Source organism: Taudactylus pleione, unplaced genomic scaffold, assembly GCF_031769625.1.
Source record: "Taudactylus pleione unplaced genomic scaffold, aTauple2 ptg000253l, whole genome shotgun sequence".
NCBI lineage: Eukaryota > Metazoa > Chordata > Amphibia > Anura > Myobatrachidae > Taudactylus > Taudactylus pleione.
In genome coordinates, this window is record NW_028284655.1 from 2,066,350 (window position 1) to 2,085,054 (window position 18,705).

General features: G+C 45.2%; 1 protein-coding gene across 2 annotated transcripts; it reads left to right on the plus strand.

Moving 5' to 3' along the window:
• Positions 1 to 394: 394 nt before the first annotated feature.
• On the plus strand, positions 395 to 18,454 carry LOC148515092 (histone chaperone asf1b). 2 transcript variants are annotated; one of them, XM_088480439.1, is made up of 5 exons: positions 395 to 584; positions 1,177 to 1,322; positions 3,711 to 3,826; positions 14,102 to 14,278; positions 17,071 to 18,454. In XM_088480439.1, exons 2-5 carry the CDS (start codon positions 1,214 to 1,216, stop codon positions 17,269 to 17,271), a joined length of 603 nt encoding a protein of 200 aa, XP_088336565.1. In that variant the 5' UTR covers positions 395 to 584; positions 1,177 to 1,213; the 3' UTR covers positions 17,272 to 18,454. The 2 variants fall into 2 exon arrangements, with proteins under 2 accessions (XP_088336565.1, XP_088336566.1); XM_088480440.1 differs by lacking the exon at positions 395 to 584 and adding an exon at positions 607 to 731.
• Positions 18,455 to 18,705: the final 251 nt, after the last annotated feature.

Below are 18,705 nucleotides of genomic sequence, written 5' to 3' on the forward strand. Positions count from 1 at the left end.
ACATATAATAAGAACACAACACAGTCTAGTATACTCTGCGGCTGCGCGCAGGTATACCCATCAGATGATGAGATGTTCAGACGGGGCAGTGAGCCCTGACTCCTCCCTTCCCAACACGTCGGCGCGTCATAGGCACGCGACTCTGCGGACACGTCGGCAGCCATATTTCATATGGGCAGTGTCCCCGCGTGACTGTGGAAGGCGGACAATACCATCCCCATAAGCCAGACAAGGCCTCCCGTTCCCTAATGCCACTCTCGCTGACTGACCTTGACCGTCATTAGCCCGCCTTATCCAACTCCGTCATGCCACGCCTCTTTCGTCTGATTGGACGGCGGGAGTGGCCGTTAACACAGTGAAGGGAGTGGGTGGAGGGAAGAGGCGGGGCCGGGGGGGGCGCGTGCTAATGTCGGGGTGGCGTTTGAGCGCGAGGCGCTGGCGCGCGGGAGACAAACGGAGAGAGCGGGAAAAGGGAGAGGGCGCGCGGCTGACCCGGAGCACTGAGCGTGGGACCACCGACAACACACTAACACCCGGAGCCACGGACTCACGTCGCCCACAGCACCACCATCACCGCCGACCCGGTAACGGCCACCCCCACCTGCTGTCCATTGTGTTGTAACAGGCGGCGGGACACCGGCCACCTGTCACCCGTAGCGGGCTGTCATGGCTGTGTGTGTCCGATGAGTGATCTTATACTGGGCTGACCTCACATTCCCTGCCTGCCCCCGGTAACCACCAGCCCGGTTATGTGATGAGTGCTAGCTCTTGGGGTTAGGGAGGTGGCGGCTAATTTACTACTTTTACGAATGTATATTTGTTTTCTATACTTCATCCTAGTGGTGATGGCATACACATACACTTACACCCAGCTTTGCTGACAGCCCTGACCTGTGCTCCACAGTCTGCATTCTCTGCATAGCACAATGGTTAATTATATACAATGTCTATGTAGCTGCATATTCTGCTATCATTTATATAGTATACCGGTGTGTTCTGCAGTGGTGGATCTGACCATAGTATTAGGGCAAGACTGCCATACCTGCAAGTTTATAGTATGTCTTCTAGTAAATTAATATTTCATGTGATCTTGTTATTGCTACAATCACATTATTGCTCCAGCCTATGTAATGTACCTATGTACGGGTGATGTAACCATCTGTGTGCTTCCTGCAGTGTCTGTGCGCAGCGTGGGAGCGTCCTGACTGGTATCATGGCGAAGGTGCAGATACTCAACATGGTGGTGCTGGATAATCCCTGTCCCTTCCGCAACCCCTTCCAGTTTGAGGTCACCTTCGAATGTATAGAAGATCTACCTGATGGTGAGTGACCGCCAGAGCTGTAACTGGACTTTTTGGTGCCATGTGCCAGAAAGAGTATTGGCGCCCCCTCATTTTTCAAAGGGACATAATGCACCCAAAAAAGGACCATGGCCTCATGGGGAAGGGCCAGGGAAGAGATAGGAGAGGCCAGGAGGTGCTGGGGATGAAATAAGAGGAAGCTACAAGTGAGAATGATAATAAACAGAAATTTGACAGGCCCAAACAGTGCCCCCTGACCTGTGGTGCCCTGTGCGATGGCATCGGCCGCACTACCCTAGCTACGGCCCTGGTGACCACTATTGCTCATGTCAGTGCTATAAATGGCTTTTCTAGTGGTAAGGGTTTTTATTTTGGCATGTAAAATATTGGTCGTCTGCTTCTTAGTTCAGGGTTTCCTATGGAGTTGTGGTGTTTACGGTTTGTTTTGTCTTTTACTGACACCAATTTATAGCATACTGGCTTTGTTTAGGTTTCTTACAGCATCTGTCTACTCCTTTACTCAAGGGGTTTCCATGGCAATCTGTCCCCAACAGGAGCCTGTAACCTCTAGTCAGCCCTGTCAAATCACTACACCCACAAATATTGGTTGATGCACTCTTTTATGCAGGACTCCCATTATAGTTGGGCTTGAGCAGTACAGTTTTTAGATGAAATGCCCTGGATTGGTGCTTCCTTATCAGAGGGGTTGTCCCGAAGCGCCACCCTATCTGGCCTCGGGTAACAGTTGGTACACTGTGGTGAGTTGCTTTGAATAGTCTAGTTGGCCAATGTGCAAAAGGCATTCATTCATCCAACCATCAAAGAGGGCATAATTCACACTAACCCCCCTGGCCACCTGAGCTTCGCTTAATTGAAACCCTATGTGATTATTTCCGTAATTTATGTATTCTGAACAAGCTACCACAAGATGGGTGACAGTATCTGTGTGACCTTTGCAACTTCCCAGAGTACTGGTTGTCTGGGGCTTACTAGTAGTAGTAGCTCTTTTAGGGGCACATGTTAAATTACCTAGTGGTGTGTAAAGTACCCACCTAGTGTTCATTCTAGCACCCTGCACCTGTCACAACCCGTGCCATTCCTCTTTCCTGCCTGGGGTGTCTCTCTCTCATATGGTGCATCTAGCACACTGTGGCCCCCATTTATCAACGATGGTAAACACATCGCTATTTTTCGTTTAGTATCACTGATACAAATTTACTAGTATTTGCCAATAATTACCCCTCTGGCAAGGTCCCGTGAAGTCGTCCTCCTCTCTGACGTCCTCCACTGGGCTGCTGGCTGCCTAACGCTGCCAGCAACAAGGCTCCTGTGTTATGTGCATGCGCATTGGTCTGTATGTGCATGACATGGGGACCCGGCAGTGCCCGGAGAGGCACCGCCAAGTCTCCATTGCCAGCAATCTTAGATTACCACTGTTTCTTAAATCCAGAAAGGGTGGCATAACGAGCGCTAAAGGGGTTATGCTTCGATGATAAATGGGAGCCTGTGGTATGTGGTATGTATCTGAGCAGTTTGTTGCATCAGTTCAGTGTGCTAGAAGCACTAGAGCAGAGAGTGACACTCGAGGTAAGAAAGAGGAACTGCACGGGTTGTGACAGGTACAGAACGCTTGAATGTAGACTACCCACCGGATTAAACCCTGTACACACTGGACGATATCCATGAATGATGTATCGTTCATATCGTCCAGTGTGTATACACTAGGATTAATGATATCCCCAGTCGTCTGAACATGCAGCTCAATCTGGGGATATCGTTAATTATGCAGCATGGCCCTGCTTTCATACAGTCTCGCTGTTGTTGCCGGCATCGGCAAGTGTGGATGCACTTACCAATGCTGGCACCCCCGTTGGGCCTGCCGCATCAGACATCGCCTCGTACACTCAGTTTGTATGGGGCTTTAGAATTGTACAATCCTAATATAAAACACCACTGTCTAATGCAGCCATTGTAACATCAGTTTTCACCAGGTGCTACGTGGACATAACCTCTAAATGTATGGTTTCTGTTATGCACTTGCCACAATAGTGACTTCTGGCTATTTGTTTTACTGACCATTGTTTCTGTCTGGAACCCGGATTGATTGGCATCTGGTGTGGTGCTAGTTTGATTTGTCTGGTTTCTAAGATGTATTCAAACAAAATATTCCCTATATAGAAACCATTTTAAATATATTTGAAGAACAAAATCTACTTATTTCCTTTTAACATAATGTCATATTTATGCCTTGCACTCCTGCTTATCCCTTTGTGTGTGTTTTTTCTTATTTGGTGATATACTTGCTCTTCCTGAGGGAAACTAAAATTAACACACTGAAAATGTATTTTTGATATTTATTGCCATATGTCCAGTTTCATTTAAACCATCTCTGGCTAACTGTTTCTACAGATTTGGAATGGAAAATAATCTATGTGGGTTCAGCAGAAAGTGAGGATTATGACCAAGTCCTTGACTCAGTACTGGTGGGCCCAGTCCCTGCTGGCCGTCACATGTTTGTGTTTCAGGTAAGAAACCACTTGTCTGTTAGTTCTGCTATATATGCAGTTGGTCACTGAGATGTGGTGCACACACTTAAGTAACCAAATTAATGAACTCTCACCCTGGGCAAGAATTAATTCATACACTTGTGTACCCATCTGAAGTTACCCCATTTAGCGTTGTGTACCCAGAACCGATGTCGCGTGTGCATCGGTAAGTGCATACACACTTGCCAACGGCGAGTGACAACGGGGGCCATGCTGCATTCGGTGCTGGCCGTCGGACGTGCATGCAGGTCCAACGGGTGATGTCGCTGACAACGCGCGGGGATGCACGTCGTCAGCGACATAGCGGGTACACACTGGTCTATGTGCCAGATATAGTCTAGTGCAGTGGTTCTCAAACTCGTTTCCCAGCAGCTGCACAGGTGTACTCATTACTCACTGACACATTTTAAAAGATCCACAGTATTTCACTTGTGATTCTGAGAGAAGACCTGGAAATCATTCACTGTTTGGGGTCCTGAGGGCTGAGTTTGAGAACCTGTGGTCTAGTGTGTACCCGGCATTCGATAAACACAGTAATAGGGTTTAGCAATTGACTGCAAGATGTATGGTACTTATTCTTCTTTTGTTTGCCAGTTGTATACTATGGATTAAACAGATTGCAGTCTCTAAAACTAGGAAAAGAACTTTCCAGGTACATAAATACCCCTTTCAGCCATACCACCCGGGAAACTTCCTCCTCAGACCCAGGAATTTCTCCTCTGTTAAATCCCAGGTATTTGGATGAGATACACCCCCCCCCCCCCTTTTCACACTACAGCTTAGACCTGGGAAATTCCCGGTAGACCCCTCTGACATAAGCAGGGTTTTTCTGTTTTTTTGTTTTTTTTTTACACTGGATGTCTGACAATAGCTGGTGTTGTAGGTGCTTTTTCAAAGTGAGATGGCTGAGACTGCAGTGTGAATGTTTTAGGATCCTCCGCTCCTGCAACTTCCTCACCTCTCACTCCCTCTCTGATGGGACAGCGCCACAGCCTATTCCAGACATGTCGGCCGCGATATGCTAGGGGACAGTGGGGACTAGCCAGGCTAGAGCCGGTACCACCATCTGTAAGGGGTCCCACAATTGGAGCAGAGATGATGCGCTGTGCTAGAGCCGAGTTTGGTGATCCCAGAAACCCCTCCCCAGTGACCCGGAACCGCCTCTTCCAGCCTCTCCGGCTCTGTCCCTCGCCATGTCCAAGATGCCGGTGAATAGGAGCTGCTGAAACACATGTACTGCCCGGACTTCAATGACGGTGAGGCAGAGTCTGTCAGTCATGACAGGAGTGACCGTCAGCTGGCCAATCAGAAGCTGCTTGGTGCAACCCAAGTAAATTCCCGGGTAGCACCATTCAGACACGAGCCGGGTAGTTTCCCGGGACTTAAGTCCTGGGAAACTCCCTGTTCGATTGAAGGGTCGGCTATCCGGGAAGGTACCTTTCAGACATACGCGGCAACCCGGGAATTTGGCTGAGGCAGGCCAAATTCCTGGGAATCTCGGTATGTCTGAAAGGGGTAAAAGTGAACAAGTAGTCTTTGCACATGTAGTGTTCACTGTAGCTCCGACAGCAGGCAGGGCACTGGACCTAGAGCTAGGGCACTTCTGCGTGCGCCCGAATAGGGGCAATGACCAAAGAAAACGGGGTGTTTCTTTATGACCTGTCCCCTTTTTGTCACTCCTGGGGGTGTGCCCGGCACTTACAGACATGCCGGGCAGCCCCCAAGCGCTGTGGTCATATTGACTGAATTCATGGTGGAGTATTTTTGAAATACACGTTGACAACCAGATTAAGTATTAATATTCCCTTTTAGAGTGCATATCGTAACGCAAATGAGACAAGCCCTCACCGGCTATGGGACACATTGTACACATGGCCATTAATATATTAATATATCTGGGAATAGTTTGTAATCTTTCCATTGAGGACTGTCATTGGAGAAGTCTCTTGTTATAGCGGAACTGAAATTGACACTTTTATGTAAGCTTGCATGTGTACATTTTGAAGTCTTATAGAATATAATTTAACCCTTGTTTTTCTTGTGTAACTTTTATTTTATTTTTAAACCTATATTTGTAATGCCTGATATCCCTGATCTGGCCACAAGCTTTGTCCACACAGAGTTAAGGACTGGCTTTCTGCCTCACCTCCCACTAGCTACAGCTTAGAATTCGGGCTGTGAATGTACTGCTTGCTTTTATACTTGATCTACTCATAATAAAATTTAAAAGCACTAAATTGAATATAAGTAGTACTGTGAAAAATAATTTGATCCTTCTGCATGGTCCTAGGGATCCACAGGGATACCATGGGGATAATGTGGTTGGAGTGATCCAGGCACCAAACAGTTAAGCCTTCATCTCCCAGGATACCTCATGGTCCTTCTCCACATATAGACATTCAGTTGTTCGTTTGGTGCGGCAGGAGCCGAGCGTCTGAATTAAGGCACATGCACTGCGACTCAGTCTTCCTCCGCCCCGCCGTAACACCAGTAACGTCTCAGGTGATTTCAGTGGGTCACTGGAAGAGCTTTCTAGCATCGATGCTGGGGCCCGGACTGCAACCGGATGCATGGAGATGTCGGGTAAGGTGATTCCTCGCTTAGGGGGAATTGCATGCAGCAGTCCTTGCTTCCAGCGCTGGAGATGCAATGGAAGTCCGCTCCCTCGCTAGACCACCGGGGCCTTATCGTCTAACGTCGGGAATCGGCAGTAGACTCTCTTGCTGCCATGAGGCCAGCGTACCTGGCCGGTTGATGCAGCTTAGGGGAGGTAGGCTCCTTCCCTGATCCAGCAACAAACAATATTACAAATAGACACTGGCGCAGCCGGGGGATAGCTGTCTGAGGTGAAGTCAACCTTGGTCACCCAAATGACTGTGACAAGAGGATAAATAGAAGTGTGGTAGGTAAGACAAAACCTCTGGCAGTTACATTTTTCACATAAAAATATCATAAAATGAACAGTAATGATGATCTTAGCTCCAAATAAAAAGAGCAAATATAAAAGGTTCATCCAAAGATATTTTTTTTTACTAAAAATAAATAATGCAGGCAATTATAACCTCCGTACCAGATGTCCAGAAATAAAAGGCATGGGATAAATCCTTCCCCGATCTAGACTGATCCATCAAAGGTTTTCCAGCCTCTGGGTCGCTCCTCCTACCCTCCTCGCACATGTGAGACTCTCACAGTCCACTATTGGTGATCTGCTGAAGCGTTTTGGTTTCAGTAGGTTTTGGGTCCGTCTCCCTGTATACCTCTCCCCAGGGTCAGGTATATAGTGCTCTATATCCTACCAAACCTCACGTTTGAGTAGTTGATGCAGGCTCTATGGCAACTTAATTATATATGCATTGTATGTGACTGTTTTGCTAGCTGCTGTGTTGATGCTGCCTTTTATTTTCTGTCAGAATAACTATCACTGTTTTTTCTCCTCATCCCTCTGTTACAGGTGTGTGGGGGGTTTTCTTTGGTACTTCACATTTACTTGATATTTGTGAAGGCTGTCAGATTACATTGCATTGTTACCTTTATAATTGATATGTCAAAAAGTAAAGGGCAACAGGAGACGGAGGCCTCTGTGCTCGTTTCATGTAAACCCTGTGGCTAACCTTGTCCTCTCAGGGTGGTTTGTGTGTTGTTTGTTATAAAGAACCACCTGACCAGTCCCTGTACAGGAGCAATCTTGGGTGTCCTTGTCCCAGGTGATGACACAGCTAGTGGATCATTGGGCTACTCCCACACTGCCTCCTTTTAATGGGATACCCACAGCATGCAATGTTTGCCCCTCCTATACATCCTTCCTGGGTGGATGTTTATGCCCTCTCAAGTCAGAGTATGGCTCAGTCAGCTGTTGCGAAAAAAAAACAGTAGTCACTAGGGCGCCTAAGCAGAGGTTCTTTTTATCAAGTCTGCTCAGCATATTATCATTGAAGGAATCGGATGATGCGCCAGATTCTTTTCCAGGGTCTTGCTCGGGATAGAAGGACTGTCCTTCTACAGTGGATGTTTTTTTATTTCAGGGCGGTTAGATCAATCCTAAATCTACAGGATGCTGAACTGGCTCCTGGAAAGAAGGCTCCAGTGTTCAAACATCAGAAGGTGGTAAAATCTGTTTCCTAAATCTGAGCAGCTCACTGAACTTATGGAAGAGGCATGGAGTAACCAGGATAAACTGTTCCATGTTACGAAATGATTAGCAACTTTTGTATTCTTTCCCAGCTGCTGAATGTACTAAGTCAGGAATGCTACGTTGCCTATTTCGTCAGCATCTTCTCTTAAAGATCCGACAGATTGGAAAATTGAAACGTCTCTTAAAGCAGTATTTTAATTATCTGGTGCTATTACTCAACCAGCTATGGCTGGGGCTTGGGTATCCAAGGCTGTTGAAGAATGGACAGGTGCATTGGAAGATATTCTACCAAATGCTACCAGAGAACTGCTGACCTATATCTCCCACATAGTGTTCCCTCTAGCTCCGGCGGCAGGCAGGGCGCCGGAGCTAGAGAGGGCAATGTTGTGCGCGCGGCCGAAAAGGGGGCGTGGTTCCAAAAAGGGGGCGTGTCTATAAGACGCGTCCCCTTTTCGTCATACTTGGGGGCGTGCCCGGCGCTTACGGACATGCCGGGCAGCCCCCAAGCGCTGCAGAAAGGGAGAATAGACGCCGGGCGCATGCGCCCGGCGTCTATTCCCCGGCGGTGACCGGGTCACCGCATGTTTGTCCAGAACCTAGAACAGCTCCCGCAGGCTGTTAGGGCAGGGCGCTTTTTGCCCCCCTCCTGGAGGGCAGGGTGCTTTTTGCCCTCCAGAAGGAGGGCAGGGCGCCGCGCCCCGCTAAAACAGCCTAGCAGGAACACTACCACATACAGGAAGCGGCCTCCTATTTGGGAGAAACTGCAGTAGATGCTGGGCTCCTGGCTTCTAAAGCATCAGCAGCTGCGGTAGTTGCTTGTAGAACCCTTTGGTTAAGGTCCTGGAAAGCAGATAAAGGGTCAAAGAAGGCTCTGGAATCCTAACCTTTTTTTGGGGGAATATACTTTTTGGAGTAAAATTAGATAAAATAGCTAATCTGGCAGCTTCAAAATCTGCAGGTCTGCCATCAACAGCTATGTTGAAGTCTAGGCAGTCTTCTTTTCGGTCCTTTCGTCCTCAGGGACGAGCAAAAGTACAGTCTTCCTCCAGGCCGTCTAGTTCTCGCAGGACAGCCAAGCAGCAGACTAAAAGGTCCTGGCCAGCTAGACATCAGCTTCTAAGATGGACAAAAAACCCTCTCCCTAATGGGGCAGGCCTTCTCCTGGGGGATCCCAGGGTGGGAGATCGACATATTTGCGGACTACTGGCCTTAAACAGACGCTTGGGTCAGAGAAGTAGTCTCTCAAGGGTATGCCCTCCCTTTCCGGAGGCATCCTCCCCAGAAGTTTTTTTGCGCAACTCTCCCATCAGATTCTATCAAGGCCTTGGCCCTCCAGGAGGCTATTTACTCCCTGCTGCGGGCCGAGGTGATAATCTCGGTTCCTTTGTTGCAACAAGGAAGGGTTTATTATTCCAATCTCTGTTTTTGGTTCAGAAACCAAATGGGTCTCATCGCCCTATTCTAAATCTGAAAACACTCAAGTTCATCCATGTACCCAAGTTCCGTATGGAGACTCTTTGGTCAATTATTTTGGCAATGGAATCTGGGGATATTATGGATTCCCTGGACATTCAGGGGTGCGTATCTGCATGTGCCTATTATGCCATCCCACCAACAATTTTTATGGTTTGCTGTTCTGTACAACATTACCAATTTCATGCACTGCCCTTTGTGGCATCAATGGTTCTTCTTGTCTTCACCAAAATAATGGCGGGTATGACTGCCTACCTCAGGCGTCAGGGAATCTGAATACTACCATATCTGGACGACCTTCTGATATTGGCACAGTCTCCAGCTGACCTTGGCTAGTCTACAGAAGCATGACTGGCTCATCAATTGGAAGAAATCCTTTTTTCTCCAACACAGCGGATGGTATGCCTGGGGGCATTTCTGGATTCTCAGGCACAAAGGGTGTTTCTGCCAGAGGACAAGATTGCAGCCCTATCATTGCGACTTCACAAAATCCTACGCAATCGAAGGGTATCCATTCTATCAGCAATGCAGGTCCTATCTCAATCATCATTTAGGCACGCAATGTCACGCAGCTATGAGGGAAGTGACAAACCTTCTGATCTGGGCAGAATGTCGTCTTCCGGCTATCTCGGCAATATTCATCCCGGAAGTCTTCAACTGGGAAGCAACTTCCTAAGTCGTCAGGACATACACGCCGGAGAGTGGACTCTCCACCCAGGGGTTTTTTCAACTCCTAGTGAACAAATGGAGCCTACCGGACATAGACCTCATGGCATCACATCACAAGGTCCCCAGGTACGGGTCCAGGACCAGAGACCCCTCAACCGCCTTAGTGGATGCGCTGGCAGTAAGATAGGACTTCAATCTGGTTTATATCTCCCCCCTATTTCCCTCATCCCAAGGGTACTCTGGAAATTCAAGCACGACGGTGGAACTGTAGTACTAGTGGCTCCTGGGTGGTTCAGACATCATTGGTTCATTGACTTACGGAATCTATCCATAGACATTCCGTTTCTTATCCTCTATGGCCAGATCTGTTAGCGCAGGGTCCCTGTCTACATCTGGACTTACCCCGTCTGCCTTTGACGGTGTGCCTCTTGAGCTTTCCATCTTAAGAGCCAAAGGTTTCTCCATCTCTGATTCTAACGATACTTAGGACACAAAAACCTTCCTCTGCCCGCATCTATTACAGAGTTTGGCAGTTTTTTGTTAAATGGTGTTCCCGCAGAAAGTATGACGCTAAGGTTTTTAGGGTTTCCCGGGTACTTGCTTTTCTCCAGGCTGGGTTAGACATTGGTCTCCACCTGGCCACCCTGAGCGTGCAGGTTTCGGCACTGTTATTCTGGTTCCAGAGAAAGATTGCTTCTTTGCTGGATGTTAGAATTTTCTGTCAGGGGTTCTCAGAGTTCAGCCACCCTTTGTTCCACCGTTTGCACCGTGGGATTTATCTGGTTCTCAGAGGGATACAGGCTCCTCCAATTGAACCTCCGGACACTGATTTGAATTGGTTGACAGCGAAGATACTTTCTCCTCGCTATCTCTTCTGCACACAGAGTCTCTGATTTGGCAGCACTTTTCTTGTTGCTCCCCATTTTTGATTTTTCACCAGGATAGAGCTGTTCTCCGTACAAGGGAGTGTTACCTTCCTAAGGTAGTGTCCTGTTTTCATGTTAATTAAGAGATTTGTGGTTCCAGCTTTTCAGTCTTCAGACCTTTCTGTAGGTGAAGCCTCCCTGGATGTGGTTCATGCTCTCCGTATATATGTGCAGCGTACAAACTGTTAGAAAATCAGATTCTTTTTGTGCTATATGGATTTCACAAACGAGGATGGCCAGCTAACGAGCAGACTCTGGTGAGGTGGCTACACATGACTATCTCTCAGGTGTACACACAGGCTGATCTCCCTGTCCCAAACATGGCGACAGCACATTCTGCCCCATCGTGGGCATTTAGTTGTGGTTTCCCTGCTGAACAATTGTGCAAGGCAGCAACGTGGTCTTTCCACACTTTTTTTTTAGGTTTTACCCCTTTGATACTTTTGTCTCTAAGGATGCTTCCTTTGAGCGACGAGTTCTCCTTTCTGCTCAGGAGCGCGTCCCCCACCCTTATGGACCCTGAAGAAGAAAATGAGTTATAGTAGACTTACCATTGATAACTTTTTCTTCGAAGTTCACAGGGCACCCACCCTGACGCACCTGGCTTCATTGGCTAATTTTTCTTTGTCACGGAATCACTCATTTCTGAGTATTTCTGGTGTACGATTGTACACCGAATCCACTTTCCTTCTCCTACCTGGGCTTGTTTACAGAATTGAATGCCTGTGGCCGTGGGTGGGGTATATGTGGAGGAGGGCAGTGAGGCATCCTGGGAGCTGAAAGCTGATCAGTTTGTGCCTGGATCACTCCAACCACATGATCCCCGTGGTATCTCTGTAGACCATATGGACTTCAAAGAAAAAGAGTTATCAATGGTAAGTACCATTTGTCATTTAAAAAAAAATTCTGAGAATTAGAGTTTGTGGAGAAGGCTTTCTAGTTATTTTTACAGGCATTGGGCCTTAAAGTCTAGCTTTGCGGAGAACCATACCAGGCATTCGCCTACAAGGCAAATATTACTGCTACACCAAATCTGTTTTAGAGACAATTATGACCTAATGTGGTATGTTACCCATACCAATCAATCAGATCTTCTCTTGACGTTTTTAATTGTACTAGAAAAATAGCATTTTAGTTGCTGTGTGTAACAATATGCTATTCTTTGGCATCAGATTTTCAAAATGTACACCCATCATGCTCTGCCAATCCGATTTAGTTTTAAGTGTGAGTATAGTCAGGTGCATAAATATTGGGACATTGACAGAATTTTCATATTTTGGCCTCTATTCACCACCACAATGGCTTTGAAATGAAACAAGCAAGATGTGCTTTAACTGCAGACCCTCAGATTTAATTTGAGGGTAATTAAATCCAAATCAGGTGAACGGTGTAGGAATTACAACGGTTTCTATATGTGCCTCCCACTTTTTAAGGGGCCAAAAGTAATGGGACTATCAACTCAAAAGCTATTTCATGGACAGGTGTGAGCTATTCCCTTGTTATATCATTATCAATTAAGCAGGTAAAAGGTCTGGAGTTGATTCTAGGTGTGACATTTTCATTTGGAATCAGTTGCTGTCGACTCTCTCAATATGAGATTCAAAGAGCTGTCACTATCAGTGAAGCAAGCCATCATTAGGCTGAAAAATCAAAACAAACCCATCAGAGAGATAGCAAAAACATTAGGTGTGGCCAAATCAACTGTTTGGAACATTCTTAAAAAGATAGAACGCATCGGAGAGCTCAGCAACACCAAAAGACCCGGAAGACCACGGAAAACAACTGTGGTGGATGACAGAAGAATTATTTCCCTGGTGAAGAAAACCCCTTCAACAGTTGGCCATATCAAGAACACTCTCCAGCAGGTAGGTGTATATGTGTCAAAGTTAACAATCAAGAGAAGACTTCACAAGAGTGAATATAGAGGGTTCACCACAAGATGTAAACCATTGGTGAGCCACAAACAGGAAGACCAGATTAGAGTTTGCCAAACATCTAAAAAAGCCATTACAGTTCTGGAACAACATCCTATGGACAGATGAGACAAAGATCAACTTGTACCAGAGTGATGGGAAGAGAAGAGTATGGAGAAGGAAAGGAATTGCTTATGATCCAAAACATACCACCTCATCAGTGAAGCATTGTGGTGGTAGTGTCATGGCGTGGGCATGTATGGCTGCCAATGAAACTGGTTCCTTTGTATTTATTGATGCGACTGCTGACAAAAGCAGCAGAATGAATTCTGAAGTGTTTCGGGCAATATTATATGCTCATATTCAGTCAAATGCTTCAGAACTCATTGGACAGCGCTTCACAGTGCAGATGGACAATGATCCAAAGCATACTGCAAAAGCAACCAAAGAGTTTTTTAAGGCTAAAAAGAGGAATGTTATGCAATGGCCAAGTCAATCCCCTGACCTGAATCCGATTGAGCATGCATTTCACTTGATGAAGACAAAACTGAAGGGAAAATGCCCCAAGAACACGCAGGAACTGAAGACATTTGCAGTAGAGACCTGGCAGAGCATCACCAGGGATGAAACCCAGCGTTTGGTGAAATCTATGCGTTCCAGACTTCAGGCTGTAATTGCCTGCAAAGGATTTGCAACAAAGTATTAAAAAGTGAAAGTTAGATTTAGGATTGTTTAGTTTGTCCCATTACTTTTGGCCCCTTAAAAAGTGGGAGGCACATATAGAAACCGTTGTAATTCCTACACCGTTCACCTGATTTGGATGTAATTACCCTCAAATTAAATCTGAAAGTCTGCAGTTAAAGCACATCTTGTTTGTTTCATTTCAAAGCCATTGTGGTGGTGAATAGAGGCCAAAATATGAAAATTCTGTCAATGTCCCAATGTTTATGCACCTGACTGTAGATGTTTTCTCACTTATTGATAGCAATTTGTATTTCAGGTTTAGTGGCTCTGTACTACTGTTCCAGTGTATCAGTGGAGTATAGGAATGTATTGTATTTGATGTTTGCTGTTGCATGTTGTCTTGTATTTGCTGTTGCACAGCTCCAGAAAAGATCACATTACACTCTTAAAATTGCAGGCAGATGCCCCAAATTCAAGCCTTATCCCAGAGTCTGATGCTGTGGGGGTTACAGTCGTTCTAATCACTTGCACATACAGAGGACAGGAGTTCATTAGAGTCGGCTATTATGTCAACAATGAGTACTCGGACTCTGAGCTGAGAGAGAATCCACCCTTGAAGGCAGACTTCTGTCAGGTACTTGTACCAGCCTGCATGACTGTTTTCTTCTGAATGCATGGGATAATGTATTTACTGATGGGCTGTGAGAAACCTGCTCATAGGGTGACTCTGCCACACCAGTTCTGTCCTGAAAGCCCTGACCAGTGTTGCCCACCAACATATCTAATACCTAGGTGTGCTGCATTCCTGTTTTTTGCAGTTGCTTTCATTTTGACACCTATATCTGTCTACGTATTTTAAGAAAAATCTACAGAAAATGAAATGGCTTAACCTTCCCATTTAGCTGTAACAAACGTATGATGATCAACATAGAGTCACCAAGTCACAGCGTACGCTAGAACTCTTTATTGTGCAACTTGCATTATTAAACATGTCAGTGTTAGGAAAATTACCTTGCTGATGGCTAACTTCCAATTTACAAACATTGAGAAAAGTATATGGTCTTAGTTTGCAATCAGATAAGTTTATCATGTTGGTCGACATTGGGTTTAAATAGTGCTATTAACATACAATTTGTATAGAATCTAATCCAGCTTTTGGCTAAAATTGAGTTGTACAAAGAGGCTATACTAAGGGGTGTGGGGGCTGTGTTGCTGCTGGTGCGGAATGGGAGGGGGTGATGAAGGTCTGGGCTATATTAAGCTTCTTAGTATCAAAACGCTGTGCAATGAATCTTCAGACCTATCGCATGATCTGTTACCGATTAGATTAGTCTTCATTCCTATGGGATCAGTTTTAATGTTTCTTCTCCCTCCCAAGGGGAACCATTGCTTACAAATCATGCGGTTTGTCTTGTTTTATTATGCACAATTGTGTGACTTCATCTCAGATGTGGGTGATACCATATGTAAATAATAAGGCTAATATTTGCTCAAGAAATGTGTCCTGTACTGTTGACACGAGAAGTACATTTGTGCCCAGTGCTCTGACTATTAGTAAGCAGTTTTCTGGCTTTGTATCTTTAAGATGCAGAAACATTGGGGAACAATGTAATAGTGCACGATTAGCCCCAATAAAACAGTTTCGGGTGCTTATGGTGCATACACACTGTAAGATTTGTCAGATATGAACGATAACTATTTTAAAAATCGTTCATATCTGTAAGAAAATCTGTCATGGGCCTGCAATGATAAATTATGCACGTTCCTGTATGTCAGATATCGTTATCTGACATAGTCTGTGTTTGCAGTCAGATTTTGACAATTTCATTTTAATACTGAAATCGTTCAAATCGTTGGTAAAATCGTTCATCTGACAGATCTGACCGTGTGCATGCACCATTAAGTTTGCACAATTGCCTCTAGCGTCTTTGCACAAGTGGTGAAGAATGGCATAAAGCAGTATTTTTAGGAGAAAATAAGTAAGTAGTCCTGTCAAAATTGGGGTACCTGAAAATGGGTGCAAACATCTTTTAAAGTCTCTCTAAAGTGAAGTTATAAAAATCAAATTCCTCCCTCATAAATGTACCTGCAATCCCAAAAACACTTGACCCCTTTTCAGAGCACCCCCAGAACCTTTTTTCCCTAGTTTGCAAGCTTGTCCCTCCACTTTGTGCTTTTTCGCCCCCAAATTCAAAGTACTATTTTGGAGTGTTCCTCACTTTAAGGGATTTTTTTTTTACGCATTTATCCTTTACGGGGCTGTCCCAAGGGGTCTGAGTGGTTTCCCCACCTTGGCACCCCAAAATAAAACTTTAGCACTTTTCTCCTGCTATTCAGAGGCAAATCGTTTTTGCCTATTACATTGCATCGACTTTCCGAGTACGCGAAAATCGGATGGAATTGAATACGGAGATTAAGTTTCAGCCCGGCGTAAAGTCGCAAATGGCGATACTTTTTCGCAGCTCTTTGCTTCTAATTCAATACGGCCCATAATCTCCTACTGTGATGTTAACAAGCTGTCTTCAGAGTGTTTTGCAGCTGTTTGTGTTTAATTCCTGTACAGTTAACGGCTGCATAGAATGCACATGGAGGTTGAAGTGGATGCGGAGAGTTAAATAGTCTTAAGCTAGGTACACACTATGATTATGGGGGGGAATTCAGTTGTTTGCGGCCACTACTAATGGGTGCCCAACAAAGAAATTCAATTGTTGCTCTGATCGGGTAAGACTTCCGCGGTCGCACAGATTTCTGCTTGCATCCTCCTGAGGTGGTGAGCAGACATTTGTGAAACTGGAGATCAGACATACAATTGAATCGCCCCACCACCACCACCACCACCTCCATCTGTCCAATCTGGCTGGTTGGAACGAAAATCTGGTAATGTATGGTAGTGAATGACAATTGACCATTTGCTCCAAAACGTTGGAAAACGGACAAAAATGGTCATTCAGACAAATTGGTTAAAGCAAACTACTTTTACCAGTTTGTCTGAACGACATTTGTGTCTGTGTTCCAGCGTTTGGGACAAATGGTTGTCATTTGCTACCAGACATTACCAGATTTTCATTCCTACCTGCCAGATTGGATAGACCTTTTATAGTGTGTACCCAGCTTTTGACTGTGTAGCAATACCTGTTTCCCACAGTAATCTAAATATTAATCAGACCAGCCATTGTGGCTTCTTTAAATTTAAGCTCACAGCTGTCACATTGCATTGGACAACATATCTATTTTGACCCCAATATTTTTATGGACACCACTTGTATACAAATGAACACTTCTTTTAAAGGCGTAATAAAGACTTATGCAGTCGTTAATTAAACTGAGGGAATAGTGTAGTTGCAGGATCACACAGCTGCTATGCATGCGTTGATAACAGATTAGCACTTCTACTGCACAGCATCTAAAATCCAATCTGTCTTTCAGCTTCAGAGGAACATCCTGGCATCAAACCCACGTGTGACACGTTTTCATATCAATTGGGATAGTGCTAATGAATCAAAGATGGAAGACATTGAAAATGTGGACCCTGCTTCGCATGCTATGCATCCCCCGTCTTGTGCCCCCACCAAGGGGCTCACTGGTGCACTCAACACAATCCCAGAGAACTCAATGGACTGTATATGAGTACTGTAATGCTGGGGCAAGGAAATCTGCTTAGTCAACCAGTTATCATGCCCAAAAGAAATATATACCTAAACAGCGGCAGCTTCTGAATTCAGCGTGTGGTCTGTTTGCCCACTGCCAACCTTTCTATTTTGCATGATGTCCTCAGACTCCAGTGTCTTTAACTTGAAGGTAACAAAATTCTTCTACCAAATAGTCAATTTGAGGAAGATTTGCCTTTTCGATTCAGCTAGGACCCATTTTTCTATATTTCCTTATTGATGGTCTGATACTGCCATCACTTAGGTGGTTAATATGGCGCTGCCAGAAGTTGTCCAGGCTTATTAGTACTTTGATCTTTTTTGATAATGGGGGATGTGATTCTACAGCAATCGCCCTCTCACTGTTCAGCAGCTGATCAGCATTCTGATTGACCCTGGCAGGGATCACAGCTCCATACACCTGCCACAGTTTAGTCTGTGCTGACAGCAGTCCTTTGTTATAGTAGATATTATTTTCTGTGGGCACAGCTGTATTTCCTTTACTCCTGTGAGACACTGCCATTTCCAAATTCTGGAGCAGCTTTCCTGCAACAGGACTGCTTTTTATTTTTTTTTTTCATATTACACACTAACACTTCTTTGTCTCCTGTGATGAATAAAATATAAATTGGTAGTGTCCATTGAAAGCTGTATTATTTTTGCTTCATGCTCTGAGCCAAGGTTTTCAGCATACGAAGGACTTTTCACAGGAAGGGTATTCCTCTTATTGGTCATGATACCACAGGGATGAGCACCTCAAAGTGCAGTCTAATTCTGGTGCTCTCTTCTCATGCAGAGGAATAGACTAAGCAATTGCGTACCTTGCACTCCACCGGACTGTCCATTCGCAGTCCACAGGACACCAGCTCTGCTCCTTCAGCACTCGGGTTCTTACCATACCACAATTTAAGGCAGATTTGATGTTCCTGCCTCCAGCATTGTCTCAATTTGTTACTGTGGCCCATCTTAAAGCCATTAATATTCAGTGTGTATTTTCTTATTTTATATATTTGTGAGTAGGAATTTACTTAAATAAAAGCACTTGAGCAGGGTGTACTAATGTAGTATTGTTATAGTCATATGTTCCCTGTATCCAATTATGCTGTAATTGTTATAAATGTGTGACTGATGGTTATTGGTAAAATACAATTTCTAATGTTAAACATGTTACCACTTCTATTCTTTGGCACATATGTTTCACGTGTCGTGTGAATATTTATGGAGATAGCTGTGGAAGATACCCTCTTCCTTCACTACGAAAGCTGTGTTAGGACAAGCTTCAACCAGGAAGGACAAACCTAATTTGCGTCACACTTGTTTTACGGTTTCCCCTGGTTGTCTCAGTCAGACATTGCCCCCATCATGGGCACCCTGACCATCCTCTATGGCAGACAGCTTTTACATTCGTTATCAA

Bases quoted from the DNA above. Each gene is read 5' to 3' on its own strand.
- LOC148515092 (XM_088480439.1), top strand. From the start codon at position 1,214: ATGGCGAAGGTGCAGATACTCAACATGGTGGTGCTGGATAATCCCTGT. The intron at 1,323-3,710 runs GTGAGTGACCGC...CTGTTTCTACAG, and splicing joins TATAGAAGATCTACCTGATG to ATTTGGAATGGAAAATAATC. The intron at 14,279-17,070 runs GTACTTGTACCA...TCTGTCTTTCAG, and splicing joins TGAAGGCAGACTTCTGTCAG to CTTCAGAGGAACATCCTGGC.